Source organism: Ornithodoros turicata, chromosome 8, assembly GCF_037126465.1.
Source record: "Ornithodoros turicata isolate Travis chromosome 8, ASM3712646v1, whole genome shotgun sequence".
NCBI lineage: Eukaryota > Metazoa > Arthropoda > Arachnida > Ixodida > Argasidae > Ornithodoros > Ornithodoros turicata.
Window position 1 is genome coordinate 14,154,639 of NC_088208.1, and position 19,448 is coordinate 14,174,086.

The 19,448-nt window shown below is 43.1% G+C and overlaps 1 protein-coding gene across 1 annotated transcript in view; it reads right to left on the bottom strand.

The window, feature by feature from the left end:
* Positions 1 to 2,127: 2,127 nt before the first annotated feature.
* Positions 2,128 to 19,448, bottom strand: part of LOC135366490 (integrin alpha-PS1-like) — a 110,962-nt gene continuing 93,641 nt past the window's right edge. Inside the window, exons 15-26 of the mRNA XM_064599202.1 lie at positions 19,185 to 19,335; positions 16,521 to 16,598; positions 13,985 to 14,064; positions 13,800 to 13,880; positions 12,344 to 12,446; positions 12,022 to 12,141; positions 11,000 to 11,059; positions 9,148 to 9,261; positions 6,728 to 6,847; positions 6,565 to 6,666; positions 5,463 to 5,591; positions 2,128 to 4,565 (exon numbers count right to left, since the gene is read on the bottom strand). Coding sequence (XP_064455272.1) covers positions 4,485 to 4,565; positions 5,463 to 5,591; positions 6,565 to 6,666; positions 6,728 to 6,847; positions 9,148 to 9,261; positions 11,000 to 11,059; positions 12,022 to 12,141; positions 12,344 to 12,446; positions 13,800 to 13,880; positions 13,985 to 14,064; positions 16,521 to 16,598; positions 19,185 to 19,335 — 1,219 coding nt within the window. The 3' untranslated portion in view covers positions 2,128 to 4,484. The remainder of the gene's footprint in view (positions 4,566 to 5,462; positions 5,592 to 6,564; positions 6,667 to 6,727; positions 6,848 to 9,147; positions 9,262 to 10,999; positions 11,060 to 12,021; positions 12,142 to 12,343; positions 12,447 to 13,799; positions 13,881 to 13,984; positions 14,065 to 16,520; positions 16,599 to 19,184; positions 19,336 to 19,448) is intronic.

Genomic DNA, 19,448 nt, shown 5'->3' on the forward strand with positions numbered 1-19,448 from the left:
GTCATCAACAAGTGCTTCGATATATCTTAGGCTGTGCCCAGGCAATGCTGTCCTAGACTGGACCCCCCCAGAACAATCCTTGTCTTGCCATTATGACCTGTTATGCACAGGTCTTTCACATTTTTTTTCTGCCATCCTATTGGACATCCTGCAGTAGCAACTAAAACAAACAAAGTGACTATTTAGCAGAGACAGCCATCACTGTAGGACCAGAATGGAACAACATGCAGTACAGTGTAGGCCAATCAAGTGTTCACTGAATGTGTTCAGAAAACAATGGTGCTGGTCAGTAAATGTTAGTTTTCTTGCAATATCTTATTTACTCGCATAATTAACGTATTCGCGTAATAGACGAGTTCAAAAAATCCCAGAGTGCTTAGCTTCGCTTTGAACTGTGGGACTTTACTAATGCGAAAGAAACGGGTGGGCCTCCAAACTGTTCCGATTTCTCCCCTACCGGTCCATTATCCACTACGTGTCGAGGTCAGCGAAAGCGAAATGTGAAGGATTATTCTTCATTCCCCCGCTCAGCAAGTACCCAGGATGCAATGCGTGCGCAAAGAGCACTGGGATTTTCTGAACTCATCTATTGGTGCACCCTTGAAGTTGGATGCACTAGTGATGGTATTTTCGCCTCCATTGTTGGAGTTCCCTGAACCATGTGCGTTAAGCACATCGTTCTGGGAACTCCAACCTGAATGCTTCGGAATATGTAGTAGTCGTCGTTGAGTGCATCGTGGGTGTTGACTTCTAACTTTTTTCAGCACATATACAGGGTGCATTTAGCAAAGGTTACACATTTTGATTGAGTGTAATAATGAATGTGTCGTAAAAATACCAGATAACGTCTCCAGCGCTTCAAACTTTGCAGACTGATCGTCATTCGCCGGATGTTTTATCCATATTTTTTTTCAAATGCTATCACTTTGTAGCAAAAAATTAAGGTGCAAGGTAAATTCTCACCTCATGCATTTCCTATGTACTGGCCGCAAACCACCATTTTTTCATCTGTCTGCTTCACGTTCACATCACCACATATAGGTGGTGCTGCCTGGAGATGAAGCAAAACCAACACCAATGGAACAACCACCACCCAGATGGACCAGATGCAGGGTTTCGAGGCAGCGCCACCTATACGTGGTGATGAGAACGTGAAGCAGACAGATGAAAAAATGGTGGTTTGCGGCCAGTACATAGGAAATGCATGAGGTGAGAATTTACCTTGCACCTTAATTTTTTGCTACAAAGTGATAGCATTTGAAATTTGGTTTCTAACTTTTTTTCCTACAAAATGATACAGTTTGAAAAGATATGGACAAAACTTCGGGCAAATGACGATCAGTCTGCAAAGTTTGAAGTGCCAGAGGCGTCATTTTCTATTTTTTGGACGCGATCAAAATGCGTAACCTTTGCTAAATTCACCCTGTAGTTAACGTACCATCATGCCCAGTTTCTAAACATCCAGTGAGTGGAGATATTTATTCTCATTTTTATTCACTAAAAAGTTAAACATTTATTTAATTTACAAACAGTATTCTAACAGAGCAACATTGCCTTGTTAACAACCTCAAGACACTGCGTGAATTCATCAGCAATGTCTGCATCACAGGAAGAGCACGTTGGTGCCAAGAACCTGCTGCTGGGTCAACAACTTTGCGACCGTTGTAAATGAGTTTCTCCTTGAGGAACGTAGTACAGCCATCTTCAACTCCCGAACAGCACGCTAGATTGCTACGGAGCGAACTTTTGATATTGTCTCATTTCATTGCACCATAAAGGCATTATTTATTAATATTATTTATCACACATCATTGTTTGTGCATCGCAGAGCAAAATATCGCAGCACTTCAGCCTTCTGGCAGTGCCAGCCACAGAGTGAAGATGACTACACAATATGCTATGACCATGAAGATGACAGTTATACTGCACTGAATACAGTTATATGCTGCCCATACTTATAGAAAGCAGTTCATAGACTTTGATGAACAAATCACAAATCAAAAAGTTTAGAGCAGCTCCACTATGAAGCCATTTCATAAACAACACTTTGCAGGTTCTGCGAAAGCATGGTCTTTGTCAGTCTCTACGCCAGAATGTAGAATGCAGCAGCTTTGAGATGCAACAACATATATAGGCCTTCTACCAGACACGCAATCAGTGCATATAAATATTATGTAATTATATTTTTAGGCTTGTGGGCACTGAGTGGGTAGTCCTGTTGATCAGGAACAGGTCGCTGCCCAAGCAGCGCAACATGTTGGCTCAATATTGGCTGGATATTGGCACATATTGCCAATATCTAGCCGATATTGGGCCAAGATATTGTGCTGCTCGGGTGGACGCCTTCTGTGAAAGCGTGTGAATGAAACATTTCATTAATCCTCCACCCCATTCTAAAAAAAAAGTTTACAACGTCTGCATTACATAATATCAGTCCGATCCTAGAGAAGATGAAAAAAAAAGAAATGCATGTTTTTCACTTGGCAGTATAGAGGTGGTAAGCAAATGAATCAAGCTGATTCTAAATGCAACACTTGCTCGATAAGGCTCGGAACTTTGTTGTAGTCCGTCGTACACCAATCTGGCTGTTGCTCGTTGATCGAGGCTGAATAATGATAATCTTGTACCCTAAGTACCCTAAAGCACGTAAGATAATTCATTATTTACAGCATCCACTCCGACAGGCACAACACAAACAAAAATGGAAGCACACAAGTATTGTACAAAATCTAGCTCTAGCGATCTCCATTAGTTGCGTGGCACAAGGAAGAACGGTGCAAAATCTGCTCCAATGAACCTGTTCCTATTTGAAGCACTCACGTTGTAAGCATGTACAGACGTATGTACAGATGAATGATGCAGGAAAAAGGACAGGCGCAAGAAAGAGATTGTCGATTCAAAGTAAAACGCACAAGTATAAACTCTGCAGAATAGTGCGTGCGCTGACTGGCAACACTTGAACACAATTTTCCCGCTTGGCAGTTGGCACTAACACAAATAGCGCTGTACAGCTGTACATAAGGAGTAACTACCATGTAAAATGACGTCACTGCTGGTACAGTCATTAAATTACTTAAATTCGGAAAGTCAAGTACAGAGCCGTTCCAAGGGGGTGGGGGGGACGTGAGGCAGGTACAGAGAGCTACGTTGGGCAACAGAGCGAGAGCCACAAGGATTTTAGAGCTCATAAGAGCAACTTTTCCCCGGTTGTTGCTGAACCAATGTTTCCTTTCTTTATTAAACTCTATTAGTTCTTTAAGACAGTTCTAGAATGACTGTGGGCGAAAGGGATGTTTCACGCTTATCCTGCCGCAGGCTGAAGTGTGCCTTGGAACGGCTCCGGTCGCGCGTGATGCCGACTTTGATGGAGATGCAGAACTTTGTGTCTGGATCGGAGAAGCTTCCTAGTGGTAGCAACCGTTTGACGGCGAAAATAAAGAAGAAATATCATTTTATCGCAATAATAACATCAACCTAAAACAACCATAGTAATAGGGCTGGCAGTGGTGATTTGCACGCTCCAAGCATAAAGGAAACCAAATACGGGTGCGACACGAACTTTCGTGAATACACCCCACTGCATCTCATATTCATAATACGGGATATACGGGCTTAGTATCGCTTTGTATACTCTAGGAGCGTCATTAAATGTTAGTTATAGTTCATCTCCATTGCATGATTTGGTCACATAGTAAATATTTATGATGTGTAGTTTTGCTACTTTGCAAAACTGAACTAAACTTTGCATGTACATTAAAATAAAAAATAAAAAAGCACATTCCTGCCCATGCACTGAGCAGCATTTATATGTATAATAAATACCTTCTGCATCCTCAGAAATGAATGAAAACAGAAAAAAAAAAGAAAAGAGTGGATGTTTTAAGCCTATCAGCGCAGGACGAGTGATCTATAAATGTGTTCCTTTGATCTTGATAGGATAGCTATAGCCACAACTTTGTGAACCTTGCTTCCAAAAAAACAATGAATCTACACGAAATTCATTACACTCACAAATTTCATGTCTAGCTGCCCATACTCAACTCTAGTTAGCTAACCCTTGCAGTGGTACTAAATAACAATGGCACTTCTCAAGCGAACTCAAGGTCGGATAAGTTAAATTGATCTGTCTGCTCAGTATGTAAAACGTGGCTGTCCAGCGGAGGGGAAGAGAGCCACAAAACCAGTTAAGCGAAAAAATCCATAGCGCAATATCTTGGCAGAAGCACAGACCAAGAAGCTTATCCATCGGGGTTAGCTCGGCTACCGCATGGTGAGGTCGACCATGCGCAACTGGACGGGCGGTTACTTTTGTTTCATGGCACTGGCACAAAGGTCACCTGAATGTTTCTGCACTCCCCAGCAACACGCGAATCGGGCGATTTCAATGCTGCGATGGCAGACGACAGTGTCGGGGGTCAGCCAATCGTAATGCGTCTCATCACTGCAGGTGGCCTTCCTGAGGGAGTTCAGCAGAATTTGGATTCCTAGGAGCCGTTTAGTTCCTTGTCCGAAGTTGGTGCGGGCGAATATCCTTCCCTGGGACGTTTCCGCTTGAAGAATCCCAGCTATGGGTTTAGAAAAGATCGAACGTGGTCATGAGACGGCGCTAAACGTGAAACTTGGAACGACAATTCATCGTGCCGCTTTATTGGAGGCTGTAGGCCCTATGTGTCAGAATTTGTGAACTATATATACCTGTAGCACATGCATTACAACAACTCCACCATTCGTGCACAACAGCGCACTACCCTCTTTGAGACCCACACATGTACTTCACGCGAGACATTTTCATTTCCAGTGCATCGGGAGAACACAAGATAAACCAGGCTCCGCCTGACTGAAAGATCAGTGACATTTATCTTTCATATTTAACGTTTGCAATGGGCTGCAAGCAGTTCTATTTTATTGTTTTTTAAATTCCGAGTTTGCACTGCAATGCAACTGTGACTATGAGCAGTGTATGGATGCGGACAGATGGAGAAGAGTCGTACAGCAGGACATGGGTGCGGGGTACTGGGCCGACTTCATGGAGAACTGTGCCGACATCAGTCTCGAAAATTCGCTGGAAAGCCCAGAGGAAACCTCGGACAGCGCAGTCACGGTGCCGGGATTCATGTCCCCTCCCAGTCGAGGAAGGGGATCATCCTATCTACTACACCACGCGAGCTGGTCGCAACTAGTTTTATCTAAACCCAGCTGCAATATACTAATATGTTGTTTGTCGTTACTTGTACCATCCCCAGTTTACCCAGCACTGGCGTTTTATCGATTTTAAAATGAATAACCAACCTGCCCAGATTTTAATCTTGTTCAATATAGTACTAAATTTTCCAAACTAAAACTCCGGAATTTTCGAAGCTAAAGTAACATGTGCTGCCAGAAACGAGCATGCTTGAACTGCACTAAAACAAACACGCAGAAAAAAAAATCATTGCACATGATTCGAGGTTCAAAAAGCTCACCTTGTAAAGGATAAATATTACGATGAGAAGCAGGAGGATCCCTGCACAGACAGAGAGAATGATAATCCAGAGGGCGACGCCTTCCGCTGCCTGGTATAAACTGGCATCGGGGTATGCCTTTGTCTCTGCCTGTATGGATCAAAGAAATTGAACGAAAAATTATATTTCGGGTCTTGTTTTTCAGGGTTAAACCCAGTACAACCCATTTCCCCTCCCGATTTCACTTGGGGTTAAATGAGAAGAACCCCCCAAAATGAACTTGCCGAGGTACAAATTTATCCACTTGGCAAAAGTAACACCAAATATGTAAAACACTGAAGCTGAATGGATACCAGCTTTCATGAAGTGGGCCGCATTTCATCAAAAAAAAAAAAAAAAAAAAACAGCATCGAAGTTAGACTAACTTTTAACTCTAGTGTTGTTATTTTTATACCTGACGAAATGCAGTCCACTACATGAAAGCTTGTATCCGTTCAAGGAAAGCTTTAGTGTTTCACATTTTTGTTGTTACTTTTGTGAAGTGGACCTTGACTCAACATTCTACCTTCTTGCACTGGGGAACACTAAGCATTAAACTCAGCTAAGTCACTCATCAGCAAGTGTTTATCTGAAATGGACTATATGCTATATTTTTTTAATTTTAAACCTGAATTTCTTTATTTCCATCTTCTCAGAACCATATCTCCTGATTTTACCCTATTTTACAAATCCTGGAATGAAACCCTATTTTCAAAAGACACAAAACATGAAAACACAGGGGGTCGAATTATATTCATACGAGGTACTATAAGTACTAAAAAGTACTTTTTGATACGGCATACTGGACTTCTTGGGCTTCCTCACACGAACCCTTACACTGCACTCACTAGCACACAAAAGGGGTAACAGCCAGGCAATGTCAAATCTGGTACCGTTCACAATTAACTGGTCTAGTTACAGTTCCACGCAAATTGTTTTCATCGACTTGGCTACTCAGACAATACAGTGTGATTACCAGCACTGGAATAGGGTAAGGATAGAATAATGACGTACTCAATTGAAATCTAACTGGAGAATGAATTTCACGAATGCCAGTATCAGAACAACTAGTAGTGTATAGTACCTCAGCATAGTCGTCTTCTGTCCTCTGCCGAACCTCCAGCGCAGGGTCGAGTTGTATCTCCGCGGAAGAGAAGATGCTCACTTGATCAACAGCTGGGTAATCCTAGCAGGATAGAAAGGGTGTCAACTCTCCCGGCCCAATGCCGATGCACTGCCGGTTTTACCTCCACGAGAGTGGCATTCCACAGATTAGCCGTAATAGTGATCGTAGCAGTAGAAGACTTTTTGAGGTTGCGGATTAAGCACCGAAACTGGAAGCACCTCGCGCTGCCCTTGTTGCATTTCTGGAACAGGAGAGATGAACATTCAGGAAACATATTCAGGACCTTCTTCCTTTTCAAAGAGAAGCAGCTTAACTGCCTGGAGATAAGCACTAAGACCTCAAGCACACAAGAAACATTGATAGAATGAAGCCAACGAGCAAGTTTTTTCTGCGACTTCCCCCCTCCAGTACCTCCTCGACCTGCTCGATACCCTCAATATGGTGCCATACTTGATTGGACCACAGAGACAAGGACTTGTAAGCAGAGCTGCAGATTAGCTCGTGAGAATCAGCATGAAGCCCTTGACATCAACACATCTTCTCATTCGCTCACACATTTCTTACGAGCAAAAATAATCACAAGTTTTTTGATCATTTTGATCACCTGGACATCACAAACGATGATGCTGGAAAGGCCCTTACGCCTCCACACCTCTCCCCACCCCCACCCTTGAAAAAAAAAAGGAAAACATCTGTTTCTATCAATGTTTCTTGGGTAAGAGCAAGAGCGTGACAGTTCTCTATTGGCAATGTACCCTTTGGGGTACTCCAGAAAGCTGTAGGACCTTACATGTGCATGAGCCCTTAGTTTCTGCAAGTCATAAGGGGGTGAGAAAATTTTGGTAAAGAGCTCTAAAAGCCATGCTGTAATTTCAAATATTTTATTAGCTGGGTGCATTTGAGCGGCTCTGCAGTATGAACATGTGCATTACTGCAGTTATGGGTGCGTTCCACAACTAACCCTCGAGTAGGAGTTGGTCACGTGACAGAGTTGTACCACGTGACCACGTGAGTAGGGTAACCATCGGGTAGGTTGTGGAACGGGCGCGAATACGATTCTCAACATGGCGACAGCAGACGACATTGACATTTGGGCCCCGCGACATAAGAACCGCTGTCCGCTGCTTCGCTTTAGTGTGATGCTGTTGACTTCGGTATTGGGACATCTGCGTGGGTTCGTAAAGCATCCACGCTGTGAATTAGAGGTATTTACCGCACGTTCCGAGAAAGGGTAGCACTGTTATCATCTGCAGCTAGCTCTGAAACGTACAGAAACAGGTTTCGACCTTCACATACAAAGATCTGATGTGTGCTTTATGTATGGTTCCGTTCATGTTGCTCTGAAGAAAACATCAGGTCGCAAAATTCGCACTGGAACTTTCCTGGCTTCGCTATGATGCTGCAGAGACGAGCAGCAGCAAAAGCAGACGACCGTAGATTTCAATGCAGACGACAGCTCTGACGTCACTACTCTTACCTACTCCCGTCTGATAGGGAGTAGAGCGAGTCGACCTCGGGTAGCCACTCTCGAGTAGGCAACCTGCTTTTGGACAGACGTCATTGAGTAGGTTTTGGAACGCGGAGAGTAGCTACTCCCTACTCTCGGGTTGACCCGGGTGAGTTCTGGAAAGCAGCCTATATGTTATTCAATGCGGTACGGGGCAGTCCCAGGCTTGCTATGAAACAAGCTAATCAAGTCACAAGCTCTACCAGTCAGGAATCGCAAAATTTGGGGGCTGCTAATAGGTGCCCAAAAGACACCCAAACCCAGACATCCAAAAAGACACATTACAAAACAAATAAAGCAAAATTACAGAGTTTTACATTAACTGATACGCGTTACGTTAATGGGGGATGATAGATATAGGCCGGTGGTGTAGCCATTGGTTTCGAGTATGCACCCTTGATAGCGCATTTGGGAGATGGAAACAAGGAGGAAATATTCCTTCCCCCTATAAAGTCCCCACAGAACCCCTCCTGAAATATTTTTCTGGCTACACCATCGATCAACAGGGATGCTCCCACTTGAAGTGGAAGCCTGCTCAACATTTGCACCCATTCCTTTCTTTTTTTCACTAAATTGTGTTCAGTTACTCCATCACATCCATAGAGCCTGAAGTTTTAGGGTTTTACCCAATTCTTACCTGAATTAGCACACCGAATTGAAAGTTGCCTCTTTAGGGTGAAACCCGATTTTTACGCGCCAAACTGACCTCATGGGATGTGTGTAGGAATGCACTAACTTACTTGTTTGGCAGCAAATACACCTACATCACCGTTTGTGCCAAAGCACTACAGTTAATTTGAGTAAGTGAGCCCGATTTCTTCCTGAATTTAGCATACTAGAAGTTTTTTTTCACCCGAACTCGCACGAATTTAGTGCACACGTTTATTTACCCGATTTTTATCCCCCGAATTTAGACAAAAATATATTCCAGAAACCTCAGGCTCTACACATACATCTTGAGAGTGTTAACTCTATTCGTCAGAGAAACGTAAATGATGGAATGTCATCAACAGGACTTAAAGAGACTGCCTTACCATAGTTACCAGCTTGATGGTTTTTCCTTCCAGACGTACTTCCTCCGGTGAAATCACTACCTCCCTTCTTTGACGCGACCTGGTACGTATTGCAGCCGGCTGCACCTTGCGATTCTAAACATAAGAATGCAAAAACCTCTACTCACAGAATGAAAGATGCTGTTACCTTGACACGAGTACAAAAGTGACAAGATCCATCGCTTGCATTGTACGTGATTTATCAGAAAAAGAAACAATCGGCAATTTTCGTTTTCCCTCTCCTTCTCAAGAAACGAGACAATGCTGAGAGGCCTCAGAATGGCCACCAGCGGAGATCGGAAAAACGAGGCCAGCAATCAGGGCCCGGTCTGCGTTGTCGGCATTCTCAAGAACGAGAGGAAAAGCGCAGATTGCAGTGCAATCTGGTTGCACTGCAATCAGCTGTGGAACCAGCTGATTGCACAGCAGTGTGCAATGTGCATCCAGGTTGTGGATTGTGTGTGGATTGTTGATTGTGTGTGCATCAAGAATGCATCCAGATGGTTAGTGCATCCAGATTGCAGTTTGCAATCTGGATGTCCACGCGCTGGCGCAACGAGCATGCAGCCCTCGGACTATACCGACACTGATTCTTAGTTCAGGTTAGTTCAGGTTGAGCATTCGAATATCACAATCGGACGAGGAGACGGAAGCCGACGCAGAAGAACAGTGAAATGAAATCCAATCTGCACAAAACAGATAGCAGCGCTGATAGTGACTTGCACACAAGGATGCAACCCGTGCGCACCTCTGCTGCATAGTTCTGTATCATAGAAGTTTTATCCATGTGCCTAAGCAATCTATAAGACATCTCCTGTAAAGTTCGCTTTAGTCACGTAAGATCTGTCCTCTTATGTCATGGCGGGTAATACGGCAGTTTCCTGGAGAGCACCCATCTTGCTTGACGTCACCCGGTTGCCATTACAGCACTGTGGGGGCGTCATGACCGCGCCCGATGATATTGCGCCGAAACCACCGTATAGAGACGTGGGTAACAGACGTAACAGGCGTGGGTAATAGACGACACCTCTTGACAAAGTGGTCCTTGGTGACTAATCGTAACCAGGTGCCGCTGCTCTCATTACCGCCCTGAACCTCCATCTTCAGCGATCCTAAAAGGACGCACCATCATTCCACCTATCTTTCGTGTCTAAGCTGATGCTCTCTCAAGTTACCTGGCAGTGTTTTTTTTTTTTTTTTTGCATCGTGATCGCATTGCATTGTGATTGAGACCCCTCGTGTCGTGTTCACAAGTAACGCTTTTAAGAAACACAGCTGTCTAAAAATCATTTGCAGACAGACTGGATGATTTTGCACGACATTGCCGTCACAAGCACGGAAAGCACCGTTTCGGGGAAACTCATTGCGTGGGTTTACCACGTTAAGCTTGTGCATTCGCGAAAACTTGAACGTTTGAAGACATTCAATTTATTCAAAACCCACAAATATAGATTTGTCAAACTCAATACAGTCAAACTCCTTTACAACGAAACTCAGGGGACAGCAAAAAAAAATTTGCAGTAAAGGTATTTTCATTAAAAAGGATGTCCATTACTGGACCTATAGGGCTCCAGCGGGACCGCAAAAAAATTAGCTGTAGTGGTATTTTCATTAAAAAGGTGTTCGCTATAAAGGAGTTTGACTGTACTGAAAATGTTCAATTCGTATTCGAAATGTCGAGCAATTGCTCAGCCCTAGTTACACCTAAAAACAGAGCTATCATTTTGTGGTTAATACTACCTCATGTTCGTAAGCGCTGCGGATAAGCTCTTTGTTTGTACACATGTGCAGCATATCAGTTTATCACAGCCATGATGCAGTCAAGCCAGTTTACCTGTAATCCTAGAGGATTCACTTGACCTGGTTGCATACGACATTCTCCGTCACCACCAACCTGAAATTAAAAGAATACAAACATTAGCCGAATCAAAAGCCAAAAATTTTGTTTTAGTTTCTTGAGATGCAAGGTTTTGCTGCCATGTCCGCAATCATGTCATATAAATGTCTTGAGAACGCACTTAAAACTGCAAGTATTTTAAGAACCTGACATGTCAAGGAGGTGAAGTCCACTTCACGTTACCGCCATTTTTTTTTTTTTTTTTCGTTCTGCAAGTCGGCTTCACATCATTACACCCAAGTGTTAGGTGAAGCCCACTTTACATTGCTTATAGTATTCTGCCACTCAAGTATGCAACTTCTGCGTTTTCGTGGTCAACACTACTCTGGGCACTGCATAATCCAGTAAATCTTTCAGAGTTATATTCAGTAACAGATGGAAATACGTGCAGTTTCTAAAAGAAAAGTACAGGAAATTTACGATGTAAACATATAACAACATACATGTGAACATATATACGAAGAGAGGAGTCAAGTCCTGTAGATCACATAAACAAAATATAGAAACCGACACTGAAGATCTTCAGTGTCGGTTTCTATATTTTGTTTATGTAAACATATAAATGAGGATTTGCACACAAAGCAGGCAGTGTGGATCATGTTGGTTAACTCTCAATGCAGTTCATCCCACTATTGCAGCCTACCATACACAACACAGAGGGGCCCTTCCCTCACGATATGTTATGCTGCATGAAAAGGCTCACAAGTTTGGAGCAGAACATCATCGAATGAGCACAACATCACAAAATATTTCACCACGAGGTATTCAAAATTATTAGAGTTCTACTCGCCTTCCGAAAATACTAACTATTCGGACTAGGTTCGCAACGGAAATTTTGCTATTTGCACAGCCCTACAATTTTCCACGGTATCACAGCCTCCCATGGGTGGCAGATGACAATGCAAATGAGTTATTTGTTCTGGTACTTTCAACGTTGTACGACAATTATGAATACATACCACGGGATCCTTTGTCATGTAAAGGAGATATTTTCCGTGCCTTTGGTTGTTCTCCACTTCAAAGGGCCACGTTACGACGACATCAAGTTGGGGCACTGTGTATGGGCCTTGATTGAATACCTAAGTGAAACCAGACCAGAAAGACTGAAATCATCGACATACCAGCAAACGGAAGCTAGAAACTGCATAAAAATTGCAGGAACAACAGTGTTTGGCCTCTCTGGACACGTGGATATAGTTGTCATGCGGCAGTGACCACGTTATGAATTTTCCTTTTCTCACTTTGTAGCATGAGGAAGAATTTTAACGTAAACTAGTATACCTGATACTTGTGTCTAACTTCGCTGCCCACTTCATCGAGATAAGTCATGGCCTGGGCACCAACAATTTTGCCTCCGTACCACACCTGCTCTGGTTCTGTTGCCCTGATAGCAGGAGGAGGAAAAATCGAGGTGAGAAATTACTTAGCAACAAACATGGAAGCAATGCACGATTCAAATTTGGCACTTCCTCATGGTACCAACAGGCACAACGAGACAAAGATCAGATTTCGCAAAAATCTGTTCTGTGGAAAATTCGGACAGGATGCCTACTGAATTTAGCTGAGTTTTCAGCAATCTTAAAGGGGGGCACTAAAATGCAAAAACAAGCTCACTTCAAATTACGTTACACACTATGTCAGTTTCGTACCCGTTATCAAATTCAAAACTTTGATTCCGTTAAAAAGAGCTACAATCAAAATTATACCGGACTCTTTCTTGCTTCAGTGCCAAGCAGTGAACGTCGTTTCAACTCGTGCATCAGTGTTTTTAGCCCATGCTGCTCATGCACGCAGGTGCCACACCATAAAGCAGTGTCTGTGAAAAACATAGCGCACTTTGCGGGGTGGACTGGTGTCGCTGTCCAAATAGGGTTGCCACCAGGCCGGTATTATACCGGCACAGCCAGTTATTTGCTCACTCTGCCGGTTGCCGGTAGGAAGGTGATACCGGCAGCCTTTTGCCGGTATTTGTCGCTCAAGACCTTTCATATGGGCTTTTGCGGGGTTTTCTCTTCAACATTCTGCTACAGCTTGAATAAATCTGGAGCATAGATCCAACTCTGCAGTCCCCAATTCTTTCCTTAGTTATTCATCATCATCATCATCATTATTATTATTATTATTATTATTATTATTATTATTACACCCAGGAACATATGTTTCCTCGTATTATCTTGAGCTCTCTCTCTATCTCTCTGTTTTCTGTGTGTTCTCTTCCACCCCTCACCCACTTCTCTTTCCCGCGAGCCTTTCCTCCTTTCCCTCTATTCCACCTCCTCTCCCTCAGCCGGTATTTTTCACTACGGAAGGTGAAAACCCTATGTCCAAAGCATGTCAAGATAAATGTTGTCAGTGGCACATTCGCATGAACTGTTTAGTGGGCAACAATTCAGTGAATCGGTACGGATAAATGCTGCAGTGCGTATCATGACGCATATACAGAACACTACGATGGGACCCATTCCAAATCCACATGCCCACGATAGGTATTTGTGCGCTTCTCCTGCTGTCTCATTGGATGCTGCCAATCTTTGCCTCCTGGGGATACCGTTCGTTGCCGCCAAAGACGTCTCTGTTTTCATTGCGTTTTCTTCTAAACGGTAGCGCTGTGTGAACTAGTTTTGCTCGCATTATACTAATCGAAACGTGGACTTTCATTTGAGAGCAAGTTGCGTTTGCGTTTTGGCGCCCGTTTAAGTGACATTCCCTCGGTGCCTAAAAGAAAAGTGGAACTCACCCCCTGATGTCCAGCTGCGCAACTCTGACAACGCGAACGTTAATTTCAATGTCATCTTGTTCGTTTTCCTCATTGCTCGTTCTGCAACAGAATGAAAAACAAGGCGACAGGAAATGTTGGAGATTAAAGCCTCCTCTACCGTGGCCTGCAGAGTTCTTAAGATGCTCACAAAAGGGAAAACTTACGTGTTTGCTCTTAAGACAAACGCCAAACGTTTTTCTTCCATAGCTTCTTTCAGGGTGCTGAACCTAATGTAGAATTCTAACTGAAATAAAAACGACTGTTTTTAATCGTGCCACAATGGCCGGACTTCACCAACACTGATTAACATCTGGTCAGTCACGGAGCAATGTTCCCCTAACTTGAGTTTAACGCTCGACTGTTTCTTCACTAGAGGGACTTATTGTCACTGAAATATTCGTCACATCACCAAATAACATTTGTAAGAACTAATAGACCTCTCCCTGTTTACAAACAAAGTCACATGGTACACCAGCGCCACCAACTTGGTAGACTGGAACTACCATATAAAAACATCAATAAGTCGCAAGAAGGCCACGTTTAAATGTGGCTTCTCATATTCTAAGATTTTTATGGAATTCCTTACACATCATTAGTAGGGCCTGACTTTTTCGGGTTTTATTTTTGGCCAAATTCGGGGGGTAAATATCGGGTGATATTTTTCATTTGAAAATTCGGGTGTATTCGGGTTAAATCCCGTTACGGCATGTTCTGTCGTCAGGAATTCGGGTGATTTTTTTTGTTTAATAAAAATTTGTCTTAACATGAAACTAATGTTTAGCAATGTTATCAAACATTATCTTAATGCACGCTTACGAGTGTGCCACGCGACCCGGATGTTTTCGGGTAGATTCGGGTTAAACCCGAATTTGACAGATTTCGTTCGGGGGGTAAATATCGGGCGGATACGGGTTTAACCCTAAAAAGTCAGGCCCTAATCATTAGTTGCATAGCCTTGTTCTGTTCCATTGTACTGATAGCTCTATCTTTTTTGGTAGCGCTTTCTAAAGATGGCTACCGTGTCGTTCCATCTTCAGGAGCCTGAAGGGCACGAGTTTCTCTCGGAATGCACGTGGTATCTCTATACATAGCAAGCCCAAACTAAGTCATAACAACAAACCACATTCTGCACACAGCAGACAATGCAAATCTTGGGGTGAAGCCTTTTTTTCTTTCAGCGGTGGACTGGGAACGCGAATGAAGACATGAAAGAGACTAAAAACGTGACCTCATTTGTGTGTACCACTAATACAAGGAAGCCACCTGTGATTTACATGAAGGAATACAGCCTTGTGAAATGGTGGTGTTCTCCATCCGCACTGTTTCGGTTTCACTATGCCCACCAACGTCATGATTACGTCACGGTGACGTTTCTTTGGCAGAGGTCTATTGAGTGTTAACTTCCAGTATTTCACAACCCTTGATCGCGGTTCAAAGTTAACCAGTGTTGGTGAAACAAGGCCAACGTATGTTCCTACTATAATGGACCACCAAAGAAATATGACCCACTGTCTTATTGACTGACATGCTCGTGTAACCTGTGCACCACAGGATTACCAACAAATTTGAAAATCCAGTGAAAATCAACAAATCAATCCAAACTGCACCTATCAATAAAGCCTCGTTGCTAGTATGGATCCCAGTGTGTCTTCCTCGTTTCTTCTCGTCCGCACTGTTTTGCTCCATGATACGTCAAGCGCTTTTATCATGCAATACAATACCATGTGTATTGTATTGCATGTATTGTACAATATTGTATTGTACAAATACCATGTGTACCATGAAGTATGCAGCAGGCAACAGGGTGTCCTGCCGACGACGTACTACATTATAATGACCATGTCATAATCGGCATCCCCTATGAGGAGCCTGTCCGCACAATCCATTAGGGGCGCTACGCATCGGCCCGCGTGATTGGACTACATCGTGACACACGTGGACATCTACATCGTGATTGGACAATGGAAATTCGAATTTTGAACGCGCAGAAGCGGACGTACGACTACCATAGCAGACGACAGCAACAGATCCTACGAAAACGCATAAAATGATGATGATAATCAACTTTAGAATGAAACATCTTCCGTGGGATATCCACCGCTCGTACAAAACTACTAAGGTAAGCTGAAGTACAAAGCGTTGTATAAGTTGAAGCAACAACCGGGCCGATGAGCACCGCCACCGCTAGCTTCCAAATGCGGGGCGTTGGGAAGGGGTGCGCCTATGACACGGTTGTAATGATCTAACAGGTTTTCCCGGCAATTTTAATCCAAGTGCCAGCTGAATTAATCCACGTCCCATAAAGTTTGCATGGCACATGGATTAATGTTGATGGCGCTTGGATTAAAATTGGCGGGAAAACCTGTACTAAGATGTGGTCTGGCCCTAGGCCAAAACCAGGTTGGCGGAATGGTGCACACTCATGAAGCATGTCAAGCTCCCCTACCTGAAATTCTTTACAATTGTGCATCTGGTTGCTTCTGCTTTTTGCCTCACTTAAAAGTCAATCACTCATCCGGAGAACAAATCTCACGTGCTTCAGTTGCAGATCGCACTGATTGCCTGCATGTTTTCACAAACTTGGTGCACAGGATTGTCCTCACTTTGTTCTTTTTTTCATTTTCTTTACATAAGTATCTGAACACGATTTCGTGGCAACTGTGTATTAGCAATGCTTCGTCGCAACAATCCAATACTTACAGTTCCCTGATTGAAAGGGTTCCCAAGATCACACGAAAGAAGTGTTGCGTTGTGTGGTCGACAGTGCAATTCGGACGACTGCAAAGACAAATTTGGAGTAGTGTATCAAGGTCCCCACAGTAATATATACCCCACAATTCATCACATGTGACAATGCATCACAAAGATGCACTTAGAACATTTAAAGGGCCACTACGGACTCTGGACAACAGAGTTTGTCTTATGCAGTCCACGAGAAGAAGGTGCCTCAAGGATTCTCTATGCGAAATTGCAATCCTGTTTACGAACGCTGCGCATTTCTGTTAATTTTGAAGATCTGCTGAGCCTCCACAAGTTTCGATGACGTGTGGAGTGGGTGACGTAATCATAAGCCCACAAACTGCAATCATGTCATGTTCTAGAGAGGGCAGTCATCTCCTAGCAAGGACTCTGAAGACACGAGATACAGTCCGTAGTGGCACTTTAAAGATCTACACCACCGTGACGACACATACAGTCATGTCTTTAAACCGAGGCAGGTAAATGACTGTTTCACGAGGGGTGCAAGCAAACAATGCCACATTAAAGAAGGTCGCAGGAGACACCTTTTGGTGCATCCCTCTGGCACTTGTAGTTTGAAGAAATTCATTTTCTTCACGGACAGCAACACAAAGGTGTCTACACTAACTGTTGACCGAACTTTGTAATACAATTTTATAACAAATGGCCATATAGTCAAGGTCAAATGGGCCACCTTACGGCCACGCCAGCGACCTCCTGGGGCACTGTCCTCATTAATTTTGACTGAGGCAGTTTTAATTAAAAAAGATAGAGGCTTCCTGCAACAGAAAACATCCATTCCCCTGACGCAGTTACCATTTGCAGAAATAGGACCGAACCAATATAGCGAGAGGCAATGCCTACGAAAAACGGCTGATGTGGAGGTAGCTTTTTTTTTTGTTATCTGTCAAGTGTGCACTCTCTCTCTCTTTCTCTTTGGCCCTGAAATGAAAGGAAGGTAATGCAGCAGCTCTTGCTTATCCTTGCATTTAAGGACGAGCGAGAAAGTGGGCGTCTGAAGGAGCGACAAATGTTAGCTCCAACTCCACCATATTCGTGGGATCATTTTCCTGCGCGACACTTAATTGATAGACCCTGACGTTTTAGGGTTAAACCCGATTTTTCCCCGAATTTGCACCCCAAATTGAGGTTCACCTATCTAGGGTTAAACCCGATTTCTACCTGCAAAACTGCACCTAGGCATCACCTACTAGACCTCAAGGCATCGACATACTAGTTTCTCACAAAATATGCGACTTCCCCTTACTTCTGGCACTCTGGATAAACGGTACCGTGAATGTTTATTCTACAATAATGCCCGATTTCTCCCCGAACTCAGTTTGATGGTAATTTTTCTGCCCGAATTTGCATGAATTTCTTTTGCTTAAATTTATTGACCCGATTTCTACCCCCCGAATTTGGAAAAATATAAAACCCGAAAACTTCAGGGTCTATAATTGATCACACCATCAGAGCATCAAAAGGAACTGATGTTTTATTGCAGTGAACCTCTACCTCTCATAATTAAATAGTTCATTAGTTCAAACTGATGAGCACAATGCCTGATGTGGATGATAGTTCCACAGTCGATAGGGGTCCCATAAGGGCTCGTGACTTTAACTTGACTCAGTGCACTTGACCACACTGCACTTGATTCAGGATATATATACACACTTATTGTAACTGAAATAAGGCATATACACGTTAAGTAAACTTCCGTCCAAAATTAGTGCGGACATCCTGACTTGTTACTTAGACAGCATGTGCAGTAACAATTGATAAAACACCGCTGAACCTACGTGCACTGCAAATTGTGCTTATCATTCACAATTAATATGTTCATTAGTTGAAATTTACGAGGATAACGAATCAGGAGATAGTTGATAGTTCCATACTAATAGCGGTCGAAAACGGACTTGACTGCACTTAGGTCGGAATATACCGATTTTTAATGTAACTGAAGTAACGCATTTCGATGTCACGTAAAATTCCATCAAAATTTGGTCTGGACGTCCTGTATATACAGGGAGTGACTTTTTCAGGTTAAACCCGATTCCGCCCGATTATTCCCTCCAAACTGACCTCTGACCAATTCAGGTTAAACCCAATTTCTTCCAGATTCCACTCACTATGAAATCATCATGTGACTTCTCCACTGACGATGCCTTCCGGTCTTAGCACTGGTAGGTGTCCCACAGATTGATTGATTGATCAATCAATTAATTAATTCATCTATTAAGCATATATAATTAATCAATATTAATAATTTATATAACAATATAATAAACAATAATATTTATATAATAATTAATATTATGAAATAAATACATAAATAAAGATTAGGGAAGGATTTAATACACATGAGGAGAAGAAAAGACACCCGATAACACCCGAACACACAATTATTCCCCGATTTCTCCTCAAATTACAGATTTAAAAATAGTGCCCGAATCTGAGAAGGGGAAATTTATCCCGAAAAAGCCACTCCCTGTGTATGTAACACTTAATATGTACTACTCAGATGAGATGCGCAGTATTACACACCCCTGACCGTACGTGCACTGCAAATTGCGCCGTAGTCACGTTGTTTTTTTTTAATTTAATTTTTCTCGGGCCTATACTTACAGGTGTAATCATGGTGCGCTTCACATAGCTGACTGTTGGTGGATGTTGAATGTAAAGAACAGCATCGTAGGCTGGCTCCTTGTAGTTGTGAACTTTCACAGACATGTTGATGTACTCCTCACCCAGATGCAGAATAGGAACGCCATCCTCCCTGCAATGGGTGTCACAGAAATGTGAGCGATTCAAATGCCAAAAATTGAGCATTCCATTTGGGACATCTTGTGCAACAGCTATGAGCATGCATAGGGTCCTGTGTTCTAGGGA